The following is a 17,623-nucleotide window of genomic DNA, read 5'->3' as shown; positions in this document are numbered from 1 at the left end:
TCAAATAGGAGACTAGAAGACCCCCCAATGTCTCTTCCAGCCCTATGTTTCTATGATTTATATATCTTTTCTTTATGTACACTGAGAGCATATGCACCAAGACAAATTCCTTGTGTGTCCAATCACACTTGGCCAATAAAAAATTATATTCTATTTAATTAGCCCAGGATATTTGTAGTATTTGTAATAGCAATAGTAGTTCTAGTTTTCTTGAGATGTCTTTAATGCTGGGAAACATAGAAAAAGGAAAGAAGATGACAACTAGTAACAAAATGTCTTGGACTTCATTACAGTGTTGAAGAGGCACCATTGGAAGATCTGAAGAGCCACGTTGGAGACAGGCCATTCCAGAGAATGACCTGTCTCCACAGTTCCACAGTCTATCTGTGTGGTCATTGACAGCTGACACTGCTACAAATTTACCTTTAGTAAACAACTCTAAATCAATAATTCAAAAACTCTGTCACTGTTATTTAGTGCTCAGGTTTCATAATCACATAAAAACCCTTTGAAGATCATTGCTTTAATTATTGTAATATTTGTTATCATAGAAACTCCTTCATCTGTCACAAATGTGTTTTACTAATGACTTTCTCTTTAGGATTACTCTTCTCCTTAACTCACCAGGACATTGTTCATTTTCATTCCTGAGCCTTAGAAAACAAAATTATTTACCAGCAGCTGTCTGTTCACTAAGCATATTAACAAAGATTACTTTTGTTCTTTCAATAGTTAACATCAACCCAGAGCTTTTATATTCCATTTTCGCTTTTATTATGAACTCCTCTGAATCTTATATTAGCTAACAAACTTTTGTCATCTGCATATCTCCAATGGATGCTTTGACTTCAAGTTGTGACTCTTGTCAGTTCTTCCCATTCTGCCTTTTTATTAAACCCCACATGGCTGGCAAAACCAAGGAAACAGATACAACACAGAATTAAATTAAATCAATCCAAATCACCCACAATTGTGGTGAATTAATTAAAGCAGAGTCTCTTGAAAACATTTTCTTTCCATCTCTCTCATATCTAGAGAGTATTTCTTGGATAAACCCCAACTCTTCGGGTTCCACTTTCTCACAATTTCTCAAACATCATCATAGCACATTCCTAGAGCTGCACAGACTTCCAAAATTGCGTAGGAAGAAGTGGTTCAGATGTTACATGAGCACAGCACCTGTTAATGATTCATTCATGCAACTGAATTTTCATGGGAACCTGAAAAAAGATGACTGGAGAGATCGATCCATTCAAGTCAATGGGCCTCTTAAAACCACTGCATCTTTTCTCAGGTTCGTGTGCAGAAGCCTGAAAACAAAATAGAGGCTGCTTTAATGAGTAGTGCAATAGAACTGTCTTGTCATGAGGTTCAGTGTACTTCTTCTGGACTGTTTTTCAGATTATGCACAGCCCTAATATTAGCTGGGTAAATTAAACACATATGATGACGAAGGGACATAGTAATAATAGAATAGATAGAATTAGTGGGACATAATAGTAGAGTCAGTAGACTTGGCTTGACTTGTTGTTTTGCTTCTGTAAGAATTGCTTTGCTAAGAATTGGAAGTGTCTCTGCCATTTGCTTCTACCAGTGATCTAATTTCTGTTATCTTGTTTTTTTGTATAACTCGGTGCCTGGTGTATATCTCAAGAAGCGGGGTATGTCATGGATTGGCAGGGTTATATTGGGCAAATACTTGTTTTTCTAAGCACTCAGCCCCTCTGTTGCTAAGCACTCAATCCCCCCTGTTCCTTGTTGCATTGCCAAAGGAAGACATGGGCCAGGGGGCCAGAATTGGGTACTAAGCTGATGTCTCTGAGGGTATAAAAGGACGCCATACCTTCCCCAAGGTGTGGCCTTTCATTACATGCTCTTTGTCTGTATGTAGTGATATGGTCTACCCAGCTCTTCTTTGTACAAATTAAAGCTGATATTTTTCCAAGCCTCTTCTTAGGTCTCTCTCTTTGGCACTCCGGTGACTCAAGTACCTTTTGGGACCTTACAATGATAACATGCACCCTTGTCTCACACCCTCCCTTATTCTGTACTACTCTGCTTCTTCAGACTGAGTTTTTAGACTAGCTTCTTGTTTACTCTAAAGCTCTCTCAGAAGAATTATCAAATGTTTTAATGGACCCATTAGCCTTAATACGTTCCACATTCTGGCGTGATCTCCAGAGTCAAAGGTCTTACCGTTGTCAATAAAAGAAAGGAAAACCGTATTGTGTCCTCTTGTGGTGGCCATTATCCTTATCTTGTATAAGTTGTCTAATGTCTTGTTCTGCCTTATTCAAAACCTGCCAGCTACTTCGACATTTCTCTGTGTAAGAGTGATGATGCTAATCACAATGACTGTATTTAACTTGATCTCAGGTGGAAATCAAAATTGTTTCAGATATTTTTATGTTCTTACAACCCATTCTTTCTCCTGGCCCCACCTATTTTTTGGAATAGATGGAATTCTCAGGATTCCAGGATGTAATGTAAACCAGTTGGATTCCTTTTACTAAAGATAGTAGACGTGACATAGAAATCCCAGTACAGCAGACTCCCAAGATTCAAATTTATGCCTTTTTCTCCTACCTTTACTTGGTAAATGGATTGAGAACTGTTCATTTCCCATTATAAGAAATGGTTGGCATCCATGTGTATTGATTGTGGTACACCCAGAGATGGTATTCAGCCCATTTGGACTGGTTTGGGCAAACTGGTAGTGGGAATCGCGGGTGGGCAACCTTGGCTTTATGCCGTCCTATTTAGGCACGTTTTTGAGGCCAGGCGCATCCACTGGAGCAGGGGTCTGCAAACTTGGCTCTTTTAAGATTTGTGGACTTCAACTCCCAGAGTCCCTCAGCCAGCAAAGCTCTGGGAGTTGAAGTCCACAAGTCTTAAAAGAGCCAAGTTTGCAGACCCCTGCACTGGAGCACCAACTGGGAGTAATCAGAAACCTACAATAAAGATGATAAATCCTTCCATACCTCATCACTAGATTAGAACCGAAGAAGCTTCTTGGATGAGAAGCGAAATGTTTCAAAGGGAAAAAACCAAGGAAATCCAGTTGCCTTTTGGAAAAAGTACCTTTGAGACAACCATGACCTGGACAATTGAGAATCTCCCTTGACAATGACCCAAAGAGGCGGTCGCATTCCATCCACATGATAATTCAAGTAGGGGGTAGATGACCATACACTGGGAAGCTTTCATTTCAAGTCCTGCATTGACATGGGTGTTGATGGCTCAGATGGCCCCTTTAAAACATCTATGTCTATGATTTTGTGAGACTTCAGATACCTAAAGGTGATATATACATACAGTACATACAGGCATACATACATACATATATACACACACACACATGTATATACATACATACAAGGTAGTCGCCAACTTACGACTGCAATTCAGCCCAAAATTTCTGTTGCTAAGTGAGTAATTTGTTAAGTGAATTTTGACCCATTTTATGTCCAGTCTTGCCACAGATGTTAAGTGAATCCCTGCAGCTGATAAGCTAATAACCCAGCTGTTAAGTGAATCTGGTTTCCTCCTTTACTTTGCTTGTCAGAAGGTCACAAAAGGTGATCTGATGACCCCAGGATATTGCAACCGTAATCAATATATGTCAGTTTCCATGCGCCTGAATTTTGGTCATGTGACCATGGAGATGCTACAATGGTCATAAGTATGCAAAATGGTCAGAAGTCTCTTTTTTCACTGCCATTGTAAGTTCAAATGGTCACTACATACACTACATACTATACACTAATGAAAAGAAGGACTAGGGATGCAGGAAATGGGTATGTCTAGTTTAATGAAAAGAAGGACTGGAGAGACATGATAGCAATGTTCTGATATCTCAGGGGCTGCCACAAAGAAGAGGGAGTCCAGCTATTCTCCAAAGCACCTGAAGGAAGGACAAGAATTTGCAGATCCCTCGCATCCTGGACATAAACTGTTTCAACTCCTACCCTCAAAACGACGCTATAGAGCACTGCACACCAGAACAACTAGACACAAGAACAGTTTTTTTCCGAAGGCCATCACTCTGCTAAACAAATAATTCCCTCAACACTGTCAGACTATTTACTGAATCTGCACTACTATTAATCGTTTCATAGTTCCCATCACCAATCTCTTTCCACTTATGACTGTATGACTATAACTTGTTGCTGGCAATCCTTATGATTTATATTGATATATTGACCATCAATTGTGTTGTAAATGTTGTACCTTGATGAACGTATCTTTTCTTTTATGTACACTGAGAGCATATGCACCAAGACAAATTCCTTGTGTGTCCAATCACACTTGGCCAATAAAATTCTATTCTATAAAATTCTATTCTAAGAAGCAATAGGTGGAAACTAATCAAGGAGAGAAGCAACCTAGAACTAAAGAGAAATTTCCTGACTGTTAGAACAATTAATCAGTGGAACAACTTGCCTCCAGAAGTTGTGAATGCTTCAGCACTGGAAGTTTTGAAGAAGATGTTGAATAACCATTTGTCTGAAATGGTATAAGGTCTTCTGTCTAAGCAAAGAGTTGGACTAGAACACCTCCAAGGTCCCTTCCAATTCTGTTATTCTAATGTGTTATATACTATATGTTATATACACACATACTCTCTCTCTCTCTCTCTGTGTGTGTGTGTGTGTGTGTGTGTGTGTGTGTGTAGGTCTTGGCATTTTCGGGTCTTTTCCCGTGTAAGGTTGAGAGTATCTTGGCGATGTTTCGACGAGGTCTCACTCATCATCTTCAGGCTGGTGTCTTCGGCTTCGTGCTTCTTGAGCAAAGAGTGGTCGGAGCTGCCATCTCTCTATAAATACTGGTGGGGAGGTGGGGAGTGTTGCTGTGAGCGGGTTGGTTGGCTGTGTGGTTGCATCTTGATTGGTAGATGGAGTGGGTGCTTGCAGATTGGTCGAGGTGAGGAGTGTTGCTGTGAGTGGGTTGGTTGGTTCTGTAGTTGCATCCTAATTGGTAGATGGAGTGGGTGTTTTTTTTTTTTTGTTTACATTTATACCCCGCCCTTCTCCGAAGACTCAGGGCGGCTTACAGTGTATAAGGCAATAGTCTCATTCTATTTGTATATTTTTTTTTTTTTACAAAGTCAACTTATTGCCCCCCCAACAATCTGGGTCCTCATTTTACCTACCTTATAAAGGATGGAAGGCTGAGTCAACCTTGGGCCGGGCTCGAACCTGCAGTAATTGCAGGCTACTGTGTTCTTAATAACAGGCTTTTACCAGCGTGAGCTAAACCGGCCCGGGTGTTTGCAGATTGGTCGGCTGTTTCGTAGCATCCTGTGTGGGTGTGGTCCTGGTCTTTTGTTCTTGAGCTTTGGTGTTGTGGCCTCTGAAGTTCTGTGATGTGATGTCTTGAGCAGATGGCTGTGATGCAGCATCCCAGGCCCTGGTTTGGCTCCGAGTCCGAGGTCCTGTCATGTGTTCCTGGTGTGTTTCAGTCTGCTTTGTGTGGGGATCGGATTGGGGCGCAGCAGCCAGTGGTGTCAGCATGGTCTGGCTTCTGGATGGTGGTTGTGTTTCGTCTGTGGGATGGGTTTGGGTTTGAATCTGGTGAGGATGATTGGTGTGGTGTTGTGTGTTGTCCTGGGTCCGGGGTCAATTTTCGTGGCGGGGACTCGTTTGTTGACCAAGGCTGGTTTCCAGATGTCTGGTAGGTGGGAGGTGTCATCCCATTTGTTCATATTGTGGGGGTGTTTCTCTATTTCAATGGCTTCCATAATTATTCTCTTGTTATAGTGTTCAGTTTTGGAGATTAATTTGGTTCCTTCAAAATCAATTTTGTGTCCTGTGGTTTTAAAGTGCTGGAAAAGGGAGGAGGTTTTTTCTTCTTTTCTGACTGCGTTTTTGTGTTCTGCGATGAGTGCATTTATTCTCCTATTAGTTTGTCCAATGTATGTGGCTGGGCAGATTTTGCATGGTATTTCATAGACTCTGGTTTTCTAGTTGGATCTTGGCTTTGGAGTTTCTTAAGATGTTGGCTATTTTTTGGTCTGTGCGGAAGACTGTCTTGATATTGTGTTTGTGGAAAATTTTGCTGATTTTATCTGTGGTGCCTTTGATGTACAGGAGGCGGGCGATGCCGTTGTCTTGTTCTGTGTCTTGGTTCTTGGGCGGTGTCTCCCTTTGGATTAGGCTGGTAATTGTGTTTCTTTGGTATCTTTTGGAGATCCAAAGAAACACAATTTATATATAGCAATATATATATATAGCCAGGGGTGGGCTTCAAAAATTTTAGCAAGGGGTTCTCTTCCCGGTTGCTGGGTGGGTGTGCCCATGGTGGGCGTGGCCTAGTCAGCCTCCTGCACCACAGTGGTGGGGGGCATTTTGCCCTCTGGAGGCTTTCCTTGAGTCTCTGGGAGGCTGAAAACAGCCTCCTTAGGCTCCAGAGGCCCATTTTTCAACCTCCCCGAGCCTCCATGCGTGCCCTGCACTTAACTGCATCCAAAGCGGGCTGCGTGTTGACTCTTGGGAGGGGCGGGGGGGTTGGCAGCACCAGCCAAAAATGGGATTTGGGGGTTCTCCAAACTGCACAGAGTCTTCGTGAGAGGTTCTCCTGAACCCCTGGGAGCCCCCAGCAGCCACCCCTGAGCATAGGCTTGCTGTAAGTTAATCATGTATTGTATGGAAAGAGTAGACCCTTGGCCCCTACCTGCTAGATGTGAGGTTTGAAATCCAATCATTTCCTCAACTTTCCCTTCTTCTGAAGGTGGGGTTTAAAACTGGGATCGTTGCCAAAGTTCCCCGAGTGGCTGAACCATCTTCCAGGGAATCGATCCTGGTGAATATAATCCATAAGATCAAGTAGCACTTGTATAGTTTTCGTAATATACCTCATTATTCTTCGGAAAACACTGTGGGAGCTTAAAGAGGGTTTAGTTGGGACATATGGTTTTCTTCTCTTTAATCACAGCATAATTCCAGATCCATCTTCTATTTAGCAACAAGGCAGAGACAGATGTGAGCAGTGCTTGTGTGTGTGTGTGTGTACTGATTTGACAATTAGGAGAGCATTAGAACAGGATGGAATTGAAATATTGCTCTTGTTTGGGTTTGATATATAGCCACATCTGTCACTTCTTGTTGTTTCTCTTCAGCTAGCTGTTTTACATACATACCAGAGCTGGTACTTTATTTTTTGAAATGAATGTTTCCAGTATGCCGTATTGCAAATCATTATCATCATCAGGCTGCAGAATTAGATTATTTTAAATGGAAATGTGTCAGAACAGGGAAGAAGAAGGCTATGAATATAGATGTGAATAATTTTTTTCCCCTCCCAGATATTTTTTTTATGAGAAATGGTATTTCTTTTCCTGAAGCTCCTTCATTGTACTTTCTCCTTTCTCAAAGAAACTGTAAACAGTTCCTGCTGCTGTTTCTTGTCCTCCTCCTCTGTATGTGTTTTATCTGAAAGGCAAGAGTCCTGAAGATCTAGGTCCAGGGCTCTCCAAACTTGGCAACTTTAAGACCTGTGGACTTCAACTCCCAGAATTCCCCAGCCATTATGACTGGCTGAGGAATTCTGGGAGTTGAAGTCCACAAGTCTTAAAAGTTGCCAGGTTTGGAGAACACCGAACTAAGGCAAATGTGAAGAATGCAAACAGATGGTTTAAATAAATGCATATAGAGAAGGGGAAAAAAGGAAAAGAGAATTAGAGAACATAATCTCTAATTATGTTCCAGCACCAAGAAACTATTAGATTTTCTCCTTTCTTGAGAAGAAGAGAAATTCTTTGGAAGGATTCCTTCCATTTCCCTGAATATGAGTTCTGTTAATTCCATGTAAGTCAGGAAGTAAGAACAATTTTTGAAAGATTCTCCATCCTTGTCTCCCAGTATGACCTTTGAGATCATTAAAGGTCTATTCCAAGTACCTTAACATCTTGTCTCAAAGGTATTTTTTAAAGGCAACTGGACTTTGTGTTTTCTTAAAGACTTTTCGCTTCTCATCCAAGAAGCTTCTTGGATAAGAAGTGAAACCTCTTCAAGGGAAAAAAAAAGTCCAGCTGCCTTTTGAAAAAAGCACCTTTGGGACAACCATGACCTGGATGACTGAGAATCTCCATAGACACCTTAACACAGGGGTGTTGTGTCTTGCCCGCTCTCACCGCAGCCGGGGTCTGCTTACCTGCTTCCGAATGCTGAAGAATGTCCTCCCGGCCCCAGCCCTGGCTCCATGCCCAGACAGGCTGAAGAGGGGGCATCTCCCGGCCCCAGCCCTGGCTCCATGCTCAAGCAGGCTGCAGAGGAGGGAGCACCCCCCGGCCCCAGCCCTGGCTCCATGCCCAGGCAAACGGAGCAGCTAGACCCCTCCCCCTCCTCCACAGCATGTGAGCCTGAGGAAAGTTTATTTCCAACAGCTGCTGATTGGAGTGACCCTCGCATCTGAAGACTGGATAGGCGGAGGCAACAGAAGGAAGGGAGGGGCAGGCCTTAATGAGTGCTGAGTCATGGAGCCACACCCCATGGCCTATATAAAGGATCTGCTTTCTGGCAGTCTCTGAGTCAGGCAAAGTCGAACTTATCTTGCTGAAGTCACTTTCTGGTCTCCTGCCTGCTCTGAGGACTTTGCTAGGACTTTGGGCAGAGCTGCAGAGGCAAGCCTGATTTGGATTTCCCTGACCCGGCCGTCAGCGGAGGAGTGGGACACGACAAGGGGTGTCATGCTCATGGCGTCACTCACGTGATGTATTGGGACTTTTTCCCCTTTTGGTAAACCAGGCGGGGGTGGGGCCAGCACGTGACGCATCCGCAAGTTTGACCGCCGTGCCTTAACTTCTCCAAATCAGACTTCAGAAAATATACAAAATGACCTCACACCACCTCTCAAAGTCATTTGGCTTCTACTGTGGATAATGTAATAGTTATGTTAAGTCTTTTATTTATTTGCTAGACTTATTATCTCACTCAAGCAGAAGTACGTTGACCCAGAGTCATCCAGCCATTTTTCATGCCTAAGGAAGAATTAGAATTCTTATTTCCTGGTTTCAGATCTAGCATCTTAACAATTTGTCTGGATATTTTCTCGCCTGATTCTAAATACAGGTAGTCCTCAACTTATGATCACAAATTGAGGCCAGAATGTCCCTTGTTAAGGAAGTGAGTCACACCCAACTTTAGAAAACTTTTGTGCCATGGTTGTTAAGCGAATCCCTTGCAGTTAAGTTAATAACATGGTTGCTGAGCGAATCTGGCTTCCCTCATCGACTTTGCTTGTCGCAAGCTAGCTGGGAAGGTTGCCACTGGCGATCACATGACCCTGGGATACTGAAACCATCATAAATACATTCCAGTTGCCAAGCTCTTGAATTTTAGTCACCTGACTGTATGGATGCTGCAACAGTTGTAAGTGTGAGGACCAATCAGAAATCACTTTTTTAGTGTTGTCGTAACTTTGAACAGTCACTAAGTGAATGGTTGTAAGTCAAGGACTATTTGTAGCCAATTATGGCCAGGCTCTGTAAAATCTTGGCTATGCTCTTATTCCTCAGTTTGTATGGACTGTTCCTTGTGATAAGAATAATTATATATACCAGGAATCACCAACCTTTTGGAACTCAGGGACCACTAAATTCATATTTTTAAATCCCATGGACCACTTATATGATCTGCCTAATGACTGGCTGGGTGGGCGTGGCTAGGTGGTCATGTGACTGGGTGGGCACGGTCAACTTGATGTCACTCATGTTGAGGGGCGCCTCACCAGCCTCTACTCACCCCTCCCCTCCTAGCCACTCCTCACCTGTCCGCCCAGGCTCCTTAGGGCCTCAACAGGAAGCAGTTGTTGGAGCTAAACAGCCACCACAAGAAAGAGTTGGCAAAATAGTTGGCTCAGTTCAAATTGGATCTGACCAAGAAGGAGGCTCAGCAGAAGCACCTCATTGAAGACTATGAGCATAGAATTTCCAAGCAGAGGGAAGACCTACGTGAGTGCAAGGCCAGGTACTGGTATCTGGAGGCTCAGCGGGCTGAGATGGTCAGCCAGTTCCAAGCCATGATGCAGTCCCAGTGGAACAAGGCCCTCCAGCTCTTCAGCAAGAGCAGCACTTCCCTCCAGCCTTCATCCAAAGCCCCACACCAGGAAGCTGAAGCAGACTCCAAGTTGGAATTTCTGCCCCCCTCCAACCCACACAAAAAGACCCCGAAGAGGGAGACTCTGCAGCAACACAAGCATTCATTGCATGTAACTAGCCCCTGATTTAGTGCAATATTAAAAAATGCAAATGATTTTTCTGCAGACCACCAAAATTTTCTCGTAGACCATTGAATTGCCGATGCAGAAACATTTGATAAAGAATATGTATTTTGACACCAATGCTACTTGATTCTGACAGACAGCAGGAGAGGAAAGCAGTTACAGCCTGTGTGCTATACAGACTAACTGGGGTTTATCTGGAATTAGCAGGAAGGGTGTCTGGCTTAGGTTAAGACAAAGCTTTAACATCCCTTATGTATTAAATCTTGGCTTTGGTGATGCAAAATATATTATCTTCTTTTATTTAATTTTTTTAAAGAAATAATGAGATTGAATTTGTCTGGCACTGTAAGAGACATTTCTTCGAAACTTGGGTCATTTCAAGCTTGGCCCAAGAGTAAGAATGCAGGAATCAAAGCCGGAGTTGGGGGGGGCGAGGGCACAAGGACTGAAGATTGATTCTGCCTTTGAAATATCAAAAAATTAGTAACAGAAGGAACATAGGATAATAGGTTGGAAGGGAGATCAATGCTTTCTTCTTAAGCTTTACGTTTCTGGGTTATGCTTATCTCTACTTTTATTTTTTGGAGAAGAGGAGGAGGAGGAGGAAGAGGGGTCTGTCTGACAGATGGTCTTCCCAGCTCCCCCTGATGTTTGTTTGTTTGTTTGTTGTTCTTCCATTCAGATGGGACACGGGGAGCCATCCAGGGGGCCGTTGAAGTGACCCCAGTGGGTTTCCCGAACGGCCAGCCAGAGTCTGCTCAGCCTGCTGGTTGTCAGAATAATGTTTAGCCAGGTGTTAATCTGTGTCTGGAGGAGGGGAGGGAAGTGATGGAATTCATTATTCAGCTTGCCAAGAGAGGTCACGGTTTTGGGCCACTGCCAAGTCCGAAGCCAGCCCTCTTGGATTTACTGACATGTGCCATTTGCGAGGAATGTAGATGAAGTCCGCTTGTGGAAGCCTCTTGGTAGGCAGCCAAGCTGACGGAAGCATTCAAGCAGCAGATCTACAGAGGCGAAACCCCAGCTTGCCTTCTCGAAGCGGGCGAAGAGCTCTCAGAGCAAAAGAACAACTGTATCTCTTTTTTCCCCCTCTTCTCTTCTTCATCTATTTTGTTTTGTTTTGTTCTTCAGATCTCCTTGGGTTTTGTTTTCCTTTCCATAGACACACACACACACACACACAACCGCCTAAACCTACCCATTCCTTCTACTCTTCTAAACAGAAACAATGATTAAGTCAAGCTGGTTCTACGTCAGATTCAAGTATGCTGAAAAGGTAGGTCAATCTATTTCTTTCCTGAGCATCTCTTTTTTTTTTCCTCTTCCCCCCACCCCCGCCCTGCAAAATTTGCCTCTGTTTCTGGATTCTAACTCTGGACAGGCATTTAATATTTCTGCGGCGTTTCATAAAGCGATGTGCTTCTGGGCTGTTGTACATTTCTGGAATGTAACTCGGATGCAGTTTTGAAAAATCTGGCATTCGGACAATATCGCTGAGAACAGAGGGAAGCCTTGAGTTCAATTTCTGAGCCCTGCCACTTTGCACAAACAACATAGACATGCACACAATGGGCTCTGTGTGTTTGTGTATGTCTGTGTATTTGTTTGCTTTCTTTGTCTTCTACTACAAGAGGAAGAAGGAACTTTTTTTCATCCTAAGCATCTGCTGGAGGGGTGAAACTTCTCCCTCCAGCATCGGGATATGGAAGAAGATGTATAAAAATGGACTTGTGTAAACATTGTTGCTCAGTAGTTCAAAAAAAAACCCCTTTCATACGTATCCACAGCTCGCTGGAGCTTCCGTGGATCAAAGGCAAAAGCATAAATTGAGCTTTCTTCCTCCTAACTGGTCATTATTCTGATTCTTAGCAGCTGAGCCTATCTGATGATATGACACCCTTAGGATGTTTGCTTTTCCTGTCTCTACAGTAGTGGCCAAAATTGCAGAAACCTTTTGGGAAAAGTGTATTTCCTAAAACTGTCTAATAACACCACTTTTTTTTTTTAGGAGTAGTACCATAAAATTATATATCAATGGAAAGATAATTTAATCAAGAATGTAATGTAATAAATTTTATGCAGGATTTGCAATTAGAATAGCGGTTACAGTATAAAGAAGAAAAGTGAAACACGTAGAAAAAATGAGATATACAAAAATTATCACCATGTCAATTAATAGTTGGGTAACCTTTAGCATGAACGATGGCCTTACAGCGTCTTCCCATGGAGTGAACCAAGTCTTTTAGTTCTGCAGCTGTTATATTGTGAAACCAAGATTGAATGATTGCTTCTATTAACTGGGTTTTATTGCTGGGTCATTTCTGACTAACAAGTTTCTTTAGTCGGCTCCATAGATTTTCAATTGGGTTAAGGTCTGGCCATTCCAGCAGTGGAATATGATTATCTTGAAATTCCCAAAAAAAGTGATGTTATTAGCCATCAAACCTCAAAAATACACTTTCCCCAAAAGGTTCCCACAATTTTGGCCACTACTGTATATGTCTCACAGCATGGCTGTGCTTGTCCACTTGTTCTCTGGTAGATCTTGGTTTTTTTCCCTTCTTTTCCAGCTTGGGTCATCAATAATTGGCAATGTTGAAAGCAGGACTTTAGATTGTCTGGTGATATGGTCATTGATAAGGTGATGTCATTGCTCTGCTTCAATCTGACATCTCCACAGACGAAGGCAGTTGACAATTGAAGGGCCTGGGTACTTACGGGACCGCCTGCTGTTACCACATGCCTCCCACCGCCCCGTACGCTCTCACAGAGAGGGACTTCTCAGGGTGCCGTCCGCCAAGCAATGTCGGCTGGCGGCCCCCAGGGGAAGGTCCTTCTCTGTGGGGCTCCACACTCTGGAACGAACTTCCCTGGGTTTACGCCAAATACCTGACCTTGGACCTTTCGCATGAACTGAAGACACATCTTTTCATTCGCGCGGGGCTGGCTTAAATTTTATTGATTTTATAATTTTTATTATTAATTTTAAATGGGGTTTTAGTTTTCTATACATTTTAAATTTTTAGGCTAATTATAATAAGTTTTTTAATCTTGCATTTTATACTGTATATTGTCTTGTCTGTTTTTATTTTGCCTGTACACCGCCCTGAGTCCTTCGGGAGAAGGGCGGTATAAAAATCAAATAAATAAATAAATAAATAAAATAAAAAGGGGGAAATTTACTATTTTTGTACAATGTTGCTCAGAAGGTTCCTTTTGCGGGTAAATAAGTTCCTTTAAGCATTATATTTGAAGTGCCACCTCCTTTGACACATTCTGGATTGAATTACATACAGGTAGCTCTCGACTTACAACAATTCATTTAGTGACTGTTCAAAGTCAATTGAAAACGGCACTGAAAAAGGTGATTTATGACTGTTTTTCACACTTGCAGCATTCCTCATGAGTATGTGATCAAAACTAAGATGCTTGGCAACTGATTTGCATTTAGGGGTCATGTGATCCACTTTTGCGACCTTCTGACAAACAAAGTCAATGTGGAAGTCAGATTCACTTAACAACCGTGTTACTAACTTAACAAACTGCTGCGATTCTCTTAACAACTGTGGCAAGAAAGGTCATAACATGGGGCAAAATTCACTTAGCAAATGTTTCTCTTAGCAACCGGAATTTTGGTCCTCAATTGTGGTCCTAAGTCGAGCAGTTCCCTTATCTGTTAAGGTCTGGAGAGTGAGAGGTGTATTCTTCATGAAATTTGATTCCCCCCCCCCTTGATTTTCTGAATGGGACTTCAGCTTAAATCTAGAGTGAGTTCTTGACTTCCGTGTGGCTCTTATTCCATTTTTGAAGGTCTCAGGATAACACTGCTGAACCAGAATTAGGTTACCAATTCTCAGTGATTGTTTAAAATGGTTCTTACTTACACAAATAAATAGAATTAGGATTTCAGGTATAAACCAGAAAAATAAATCAAATATATCCATTTTTTTTTTGAAGATATCCTCATCATGCCATAAAAGATTTATTTATTCATTTAATCTTTTATCCCTCTTTTATTACTTTATAAATAACTCAAGGCAGAAAACTTCCTTATGCCTCCTATTTTCCCCAGAATAACAACCTGTGCTAAGAAAGTACTGTATGACTGGCCCAAAGTCACCCTGTCAGCTTTCATGTCTAAAGTGGAACTAGAACTCGCTGTCTTCTGGTTTCTAGGCCAGCACTTTAACCACTAGGTCAAAACTGGCTCTATATTATAGGGGTCTCCACCGTGGCAACTTTAAGCCTGGCGGACTTCAACTCCCAGAATTCCCCAACCAGCAAAGCTGGGAGTTGAAGTCCACCAGGCTTAAAGTTGCCAAGGTTGGAGACCCCTGCTCTATAAGATATGTATGATATTTCATGAAATGAAAATTAAGGCAGAATTAGAACTCAGAGTCTCCTCCTTTATCATTGCTCTCCCTCTCTCCCAATAATTGTTGAAACAAACATAGAAGCCCCGAAAAATCGAATAGAAACATATCCAATAAAATAAAATGAAAGGCACCATATAAACGGAGCAGCAATGAAGAGCTGATTAAAAAGCTTGGTTCTGTGCCTATCACATGAGGTTAAATAAAAGTTTAAAAATATGATAAAATCCGTACGTTATGAAAGTAGATTTGGTTGCCCCAAATTCCAAGTTCTTGTTATAACATTGAAATAATGGAGAAGAAATCCTGAAGTTATAGAAAATACTATTTTCTATATCAAACTTTCCTCCTTTCGTTGGTTTGACTTGTCTTGTATTTTGAGGTTTTTTTTTCCTGCCCTGAATTTTCACTCTTGTTTCTCATCCTTCCACCTCAGGTTACAAGCGTGCAGGGAAAGTTTTGTTCAGTTCAGTTCTCAGAATTGGCATCCTTGATTTTTTTCTCTCCCTAAAGGCATGCAAGCATAATGCCTTTAATTATGGCATAGATATATCCATTCGTGCATTTATGCCTGGGGTGGAAGTAAACTTCAAGCCTTTCCATAGCATGTCAAAGGCCAACTCCAAAAGCATGATGGGCCAGAGGCCTTTTCCAAAGATTTTGCACGGCTGGCTGGGGAATTCTGGGAGTTGAAGTCCACAAGTCTTAAAGTTGCCAAGTTTGGACACTGGTTTAAGGCAGGGGTAAAATCCAGCAGGTTCTGACAGGTTCTGGAGAACCGGTAGTGGAAATTTTGAGCAGTTCGGAAAACTGGCAAATACCACCTCTGGCTGGCCCCAGAATGGGTGGGAATGGAGATTTTGCAATATCCTTCCCCTGCCATGCCCATTAAGCCACGCCCACCAAGCCACATCAAGCCCACCAAGCCGGTACTACCACAGAACCGGTAGTAAAAAAAATTGGATTTCACCACTGGTTTAAGGTATTTATTTTATTTCTTAAACATCCCCCCTCTCCACTCTCCTGGGCTTTAATTTTTAATTTTTAATTTTTTTTATTATTTTTTTCTTTAAAAACACATCCCTGATTTATGATGCCATTGCTTAGTTGGCAACAATGGGATTCAGGAGAAAGAGAGAGAGAGAGACAGAGACAGAGACACACACATAGAGAGAGATAGAGACAGAGAGAGACAGACAGACAGAGAGAGACAGACAGACAGACAGACAGAGAGAGACAGAGAAAAAGAGACATAGACAGAGAGAGATAGAGAAAGACAGACAGAGACAGACAGACAGACAGACAGACACACACACACACACACACACACAGAGACACAGAGAGAGAGACGGGGAGAGAGAGAGAGAGAGAGAGAGAGAGAGAGTTTTGACCTATTTTGGGGGAAACTTCTAATTAGATCTAAATGCATTAGGGCAATGTTCCTCAATCTTGGCAGCTTTTAAGATGGGTGGACCTCCACTCCCAGAATTCCTGAGCCAGCATGCTAGCTGGAGAATTCTGGGAGCTGAAGTCTGGAAATTGTGTATTAGATCAGTGGTTCTCAACTTTTTCTTCACCACAGATCCCCTTTAAATACATTTTGTGGGCATGGCCACAGACTACCAAGACTTAACTTAAGATTTTAATCAATCAATCAATCAATTAATCAGAATAGAGCTGGAAGGGACCTTGGAGGTCTTCTAATCCAACCACCTTCTCAAGCAGGAAACACTATACCATTTCAGATAGGTGGCTGTCCAGTCCAGTGGTGAAATCCCAATTTTTTTAGTACTAGTTCTGTGGCCGTGGCTTGGTGGGCATGGTTCTCCGAACTGCTCAAAAGTTTCGCTACCAGTTCTCCAGAATCTGTCAGAACCTGCTGGATTTCGCCCCTGGTCCAGTCTCATCTTAAAAGTCACCCACAACAAGCTGTTCCACTGGTTAGTTGTCCTCACTGTTAGGAAGTTTCTCCTTAATTCCAGGTTGCTTTGCTTCTTGCTTAATTTATTGATTAGTTCCTTGATTATGATTTAAATCATAACGTTTCTTCAAGCCTTCACTGACCTCCTGTGATAACGTTGCAGACCTCCAGGCAGTGGTGGGTTGCTACCAGTTCACCCAGATGTTTCTGTCGGGTGAACTGGTAGCGGCAGTGGTGGGAGGCTCCGCCCAGCCGCCCGAATTTCTCTGCGCATGCGCAGAAATGTTGCACGTGAGCGCACCCGCACCCACGAGCAAACCAGTAGTGGCCAGAATTGAAACCTACTGCTGCCTCCAGGGGTCTGTGGGCTACAGGTTGAGAACCATGGCATTAAAAAACAATGCTGTTTTTTTAAAGAAATGTTTAACCTTCTAATGCAGGGGCCATGCTTTTGCAGTCCACTTCAGAACGGTCTGTTTTTCTTTACATTGTAGCATGATCTAGTTAGAAAATGAGTGTAGTCCCTGGAGCTTAAAGACCTCAGATAATTCAAAAATAAGCAAGTCAGGCAGCAGATGACTTAAAGTAAATGAATCAGGCAGTGTACTAAGGAAAAAGTTGGGAAGAATGGATCTGTCAAGTTCAATTGTATTCATTTTCTCAGTTTTGCAGCCTTGAGTTAATTTGGTCCCCTTCTTCATACAGTTGGCAAACTGTTTCAAAACCCAACAAACCAACTGCCAATGCTCCAGTGAATTTTTTTTTTAATCACTGTTTTCTCTTTAATGTTGACTGCAAACAGTTTTTCCCTGATGTAATGTCATTTGTGTGTGCAGTTTGCCCTATTATGCCTTCTGCATACTTTTAACAAATAGATTTGCGAAGGAAGAGAATAATGGATTTTGGCAGCCCAATGTCTTTCAATTTGTGTCTGCACTGGGGAAACTTAATTTTAGGTATGTTTCTACTGAAATACAAATCAAGTGATATTTTTTTTTGACATCCTTACACAGAGGGAAGCTCTCCATATGTTTTTAACTGTAATTCACACAATCTCCCAGTCACATGGCTAATTACTGGATCTTATAGGAACTGTTGAGAGCCCAGT

The 17,623-nt window shown here is 42.3% G+C and overlaps 1 protein-coding gene across 3 annotated transcripts in view; it reads left to right on the top strand.

Moving 5' to 3' along the window:
- The first annotated feature begins 11,288 nt into the window (after nt 1-11,288).
- AUTS2 (activator of transcription and developmental regulator AUTS2) overlaps nt 11,289-17,623 on the top strand; it is an 869,450-nt gene continuing 863,115 nt past the window's right edge. For 2 of the 3 annotated variants that reach the window (XM_058164290.1, XM_058164289.1), the window contains exon 1: nt 11,289-11,497. In XM_058164290.1, the coding sequence (XP_058020273.1) occupies nt 11,450-11,497 (48 nt within the window). In that variant the 5' untranslated portion in view covers nt 11,289-11,449. The remainder of the gene's footprint in view (nt 11,498-17,623) is intronic. The other variant, XM_058164291.1, reaches the window with a different exon arrangement.

This window comes from Ahaetulla prasina, chromosome 1 (assembly GCF_028640845.1).
Source record: "Ahaetulla prasina isolate Xishuangbanna chromosome 1, ASM2864084v1, whole genome shotgun sequence".
In the NCBI taxonomy this organism is placed as follows: Eukaryota; Metazoa; Chordata; class Lepidosauria; order Squamata; family Colubridae; genus Ahaetulla; species Ahaetulla prasina.
Note: the sequence above shows the minus strand (reverse complement) of the source record. Positions and strands in the feature narration are given on the sequence as shown.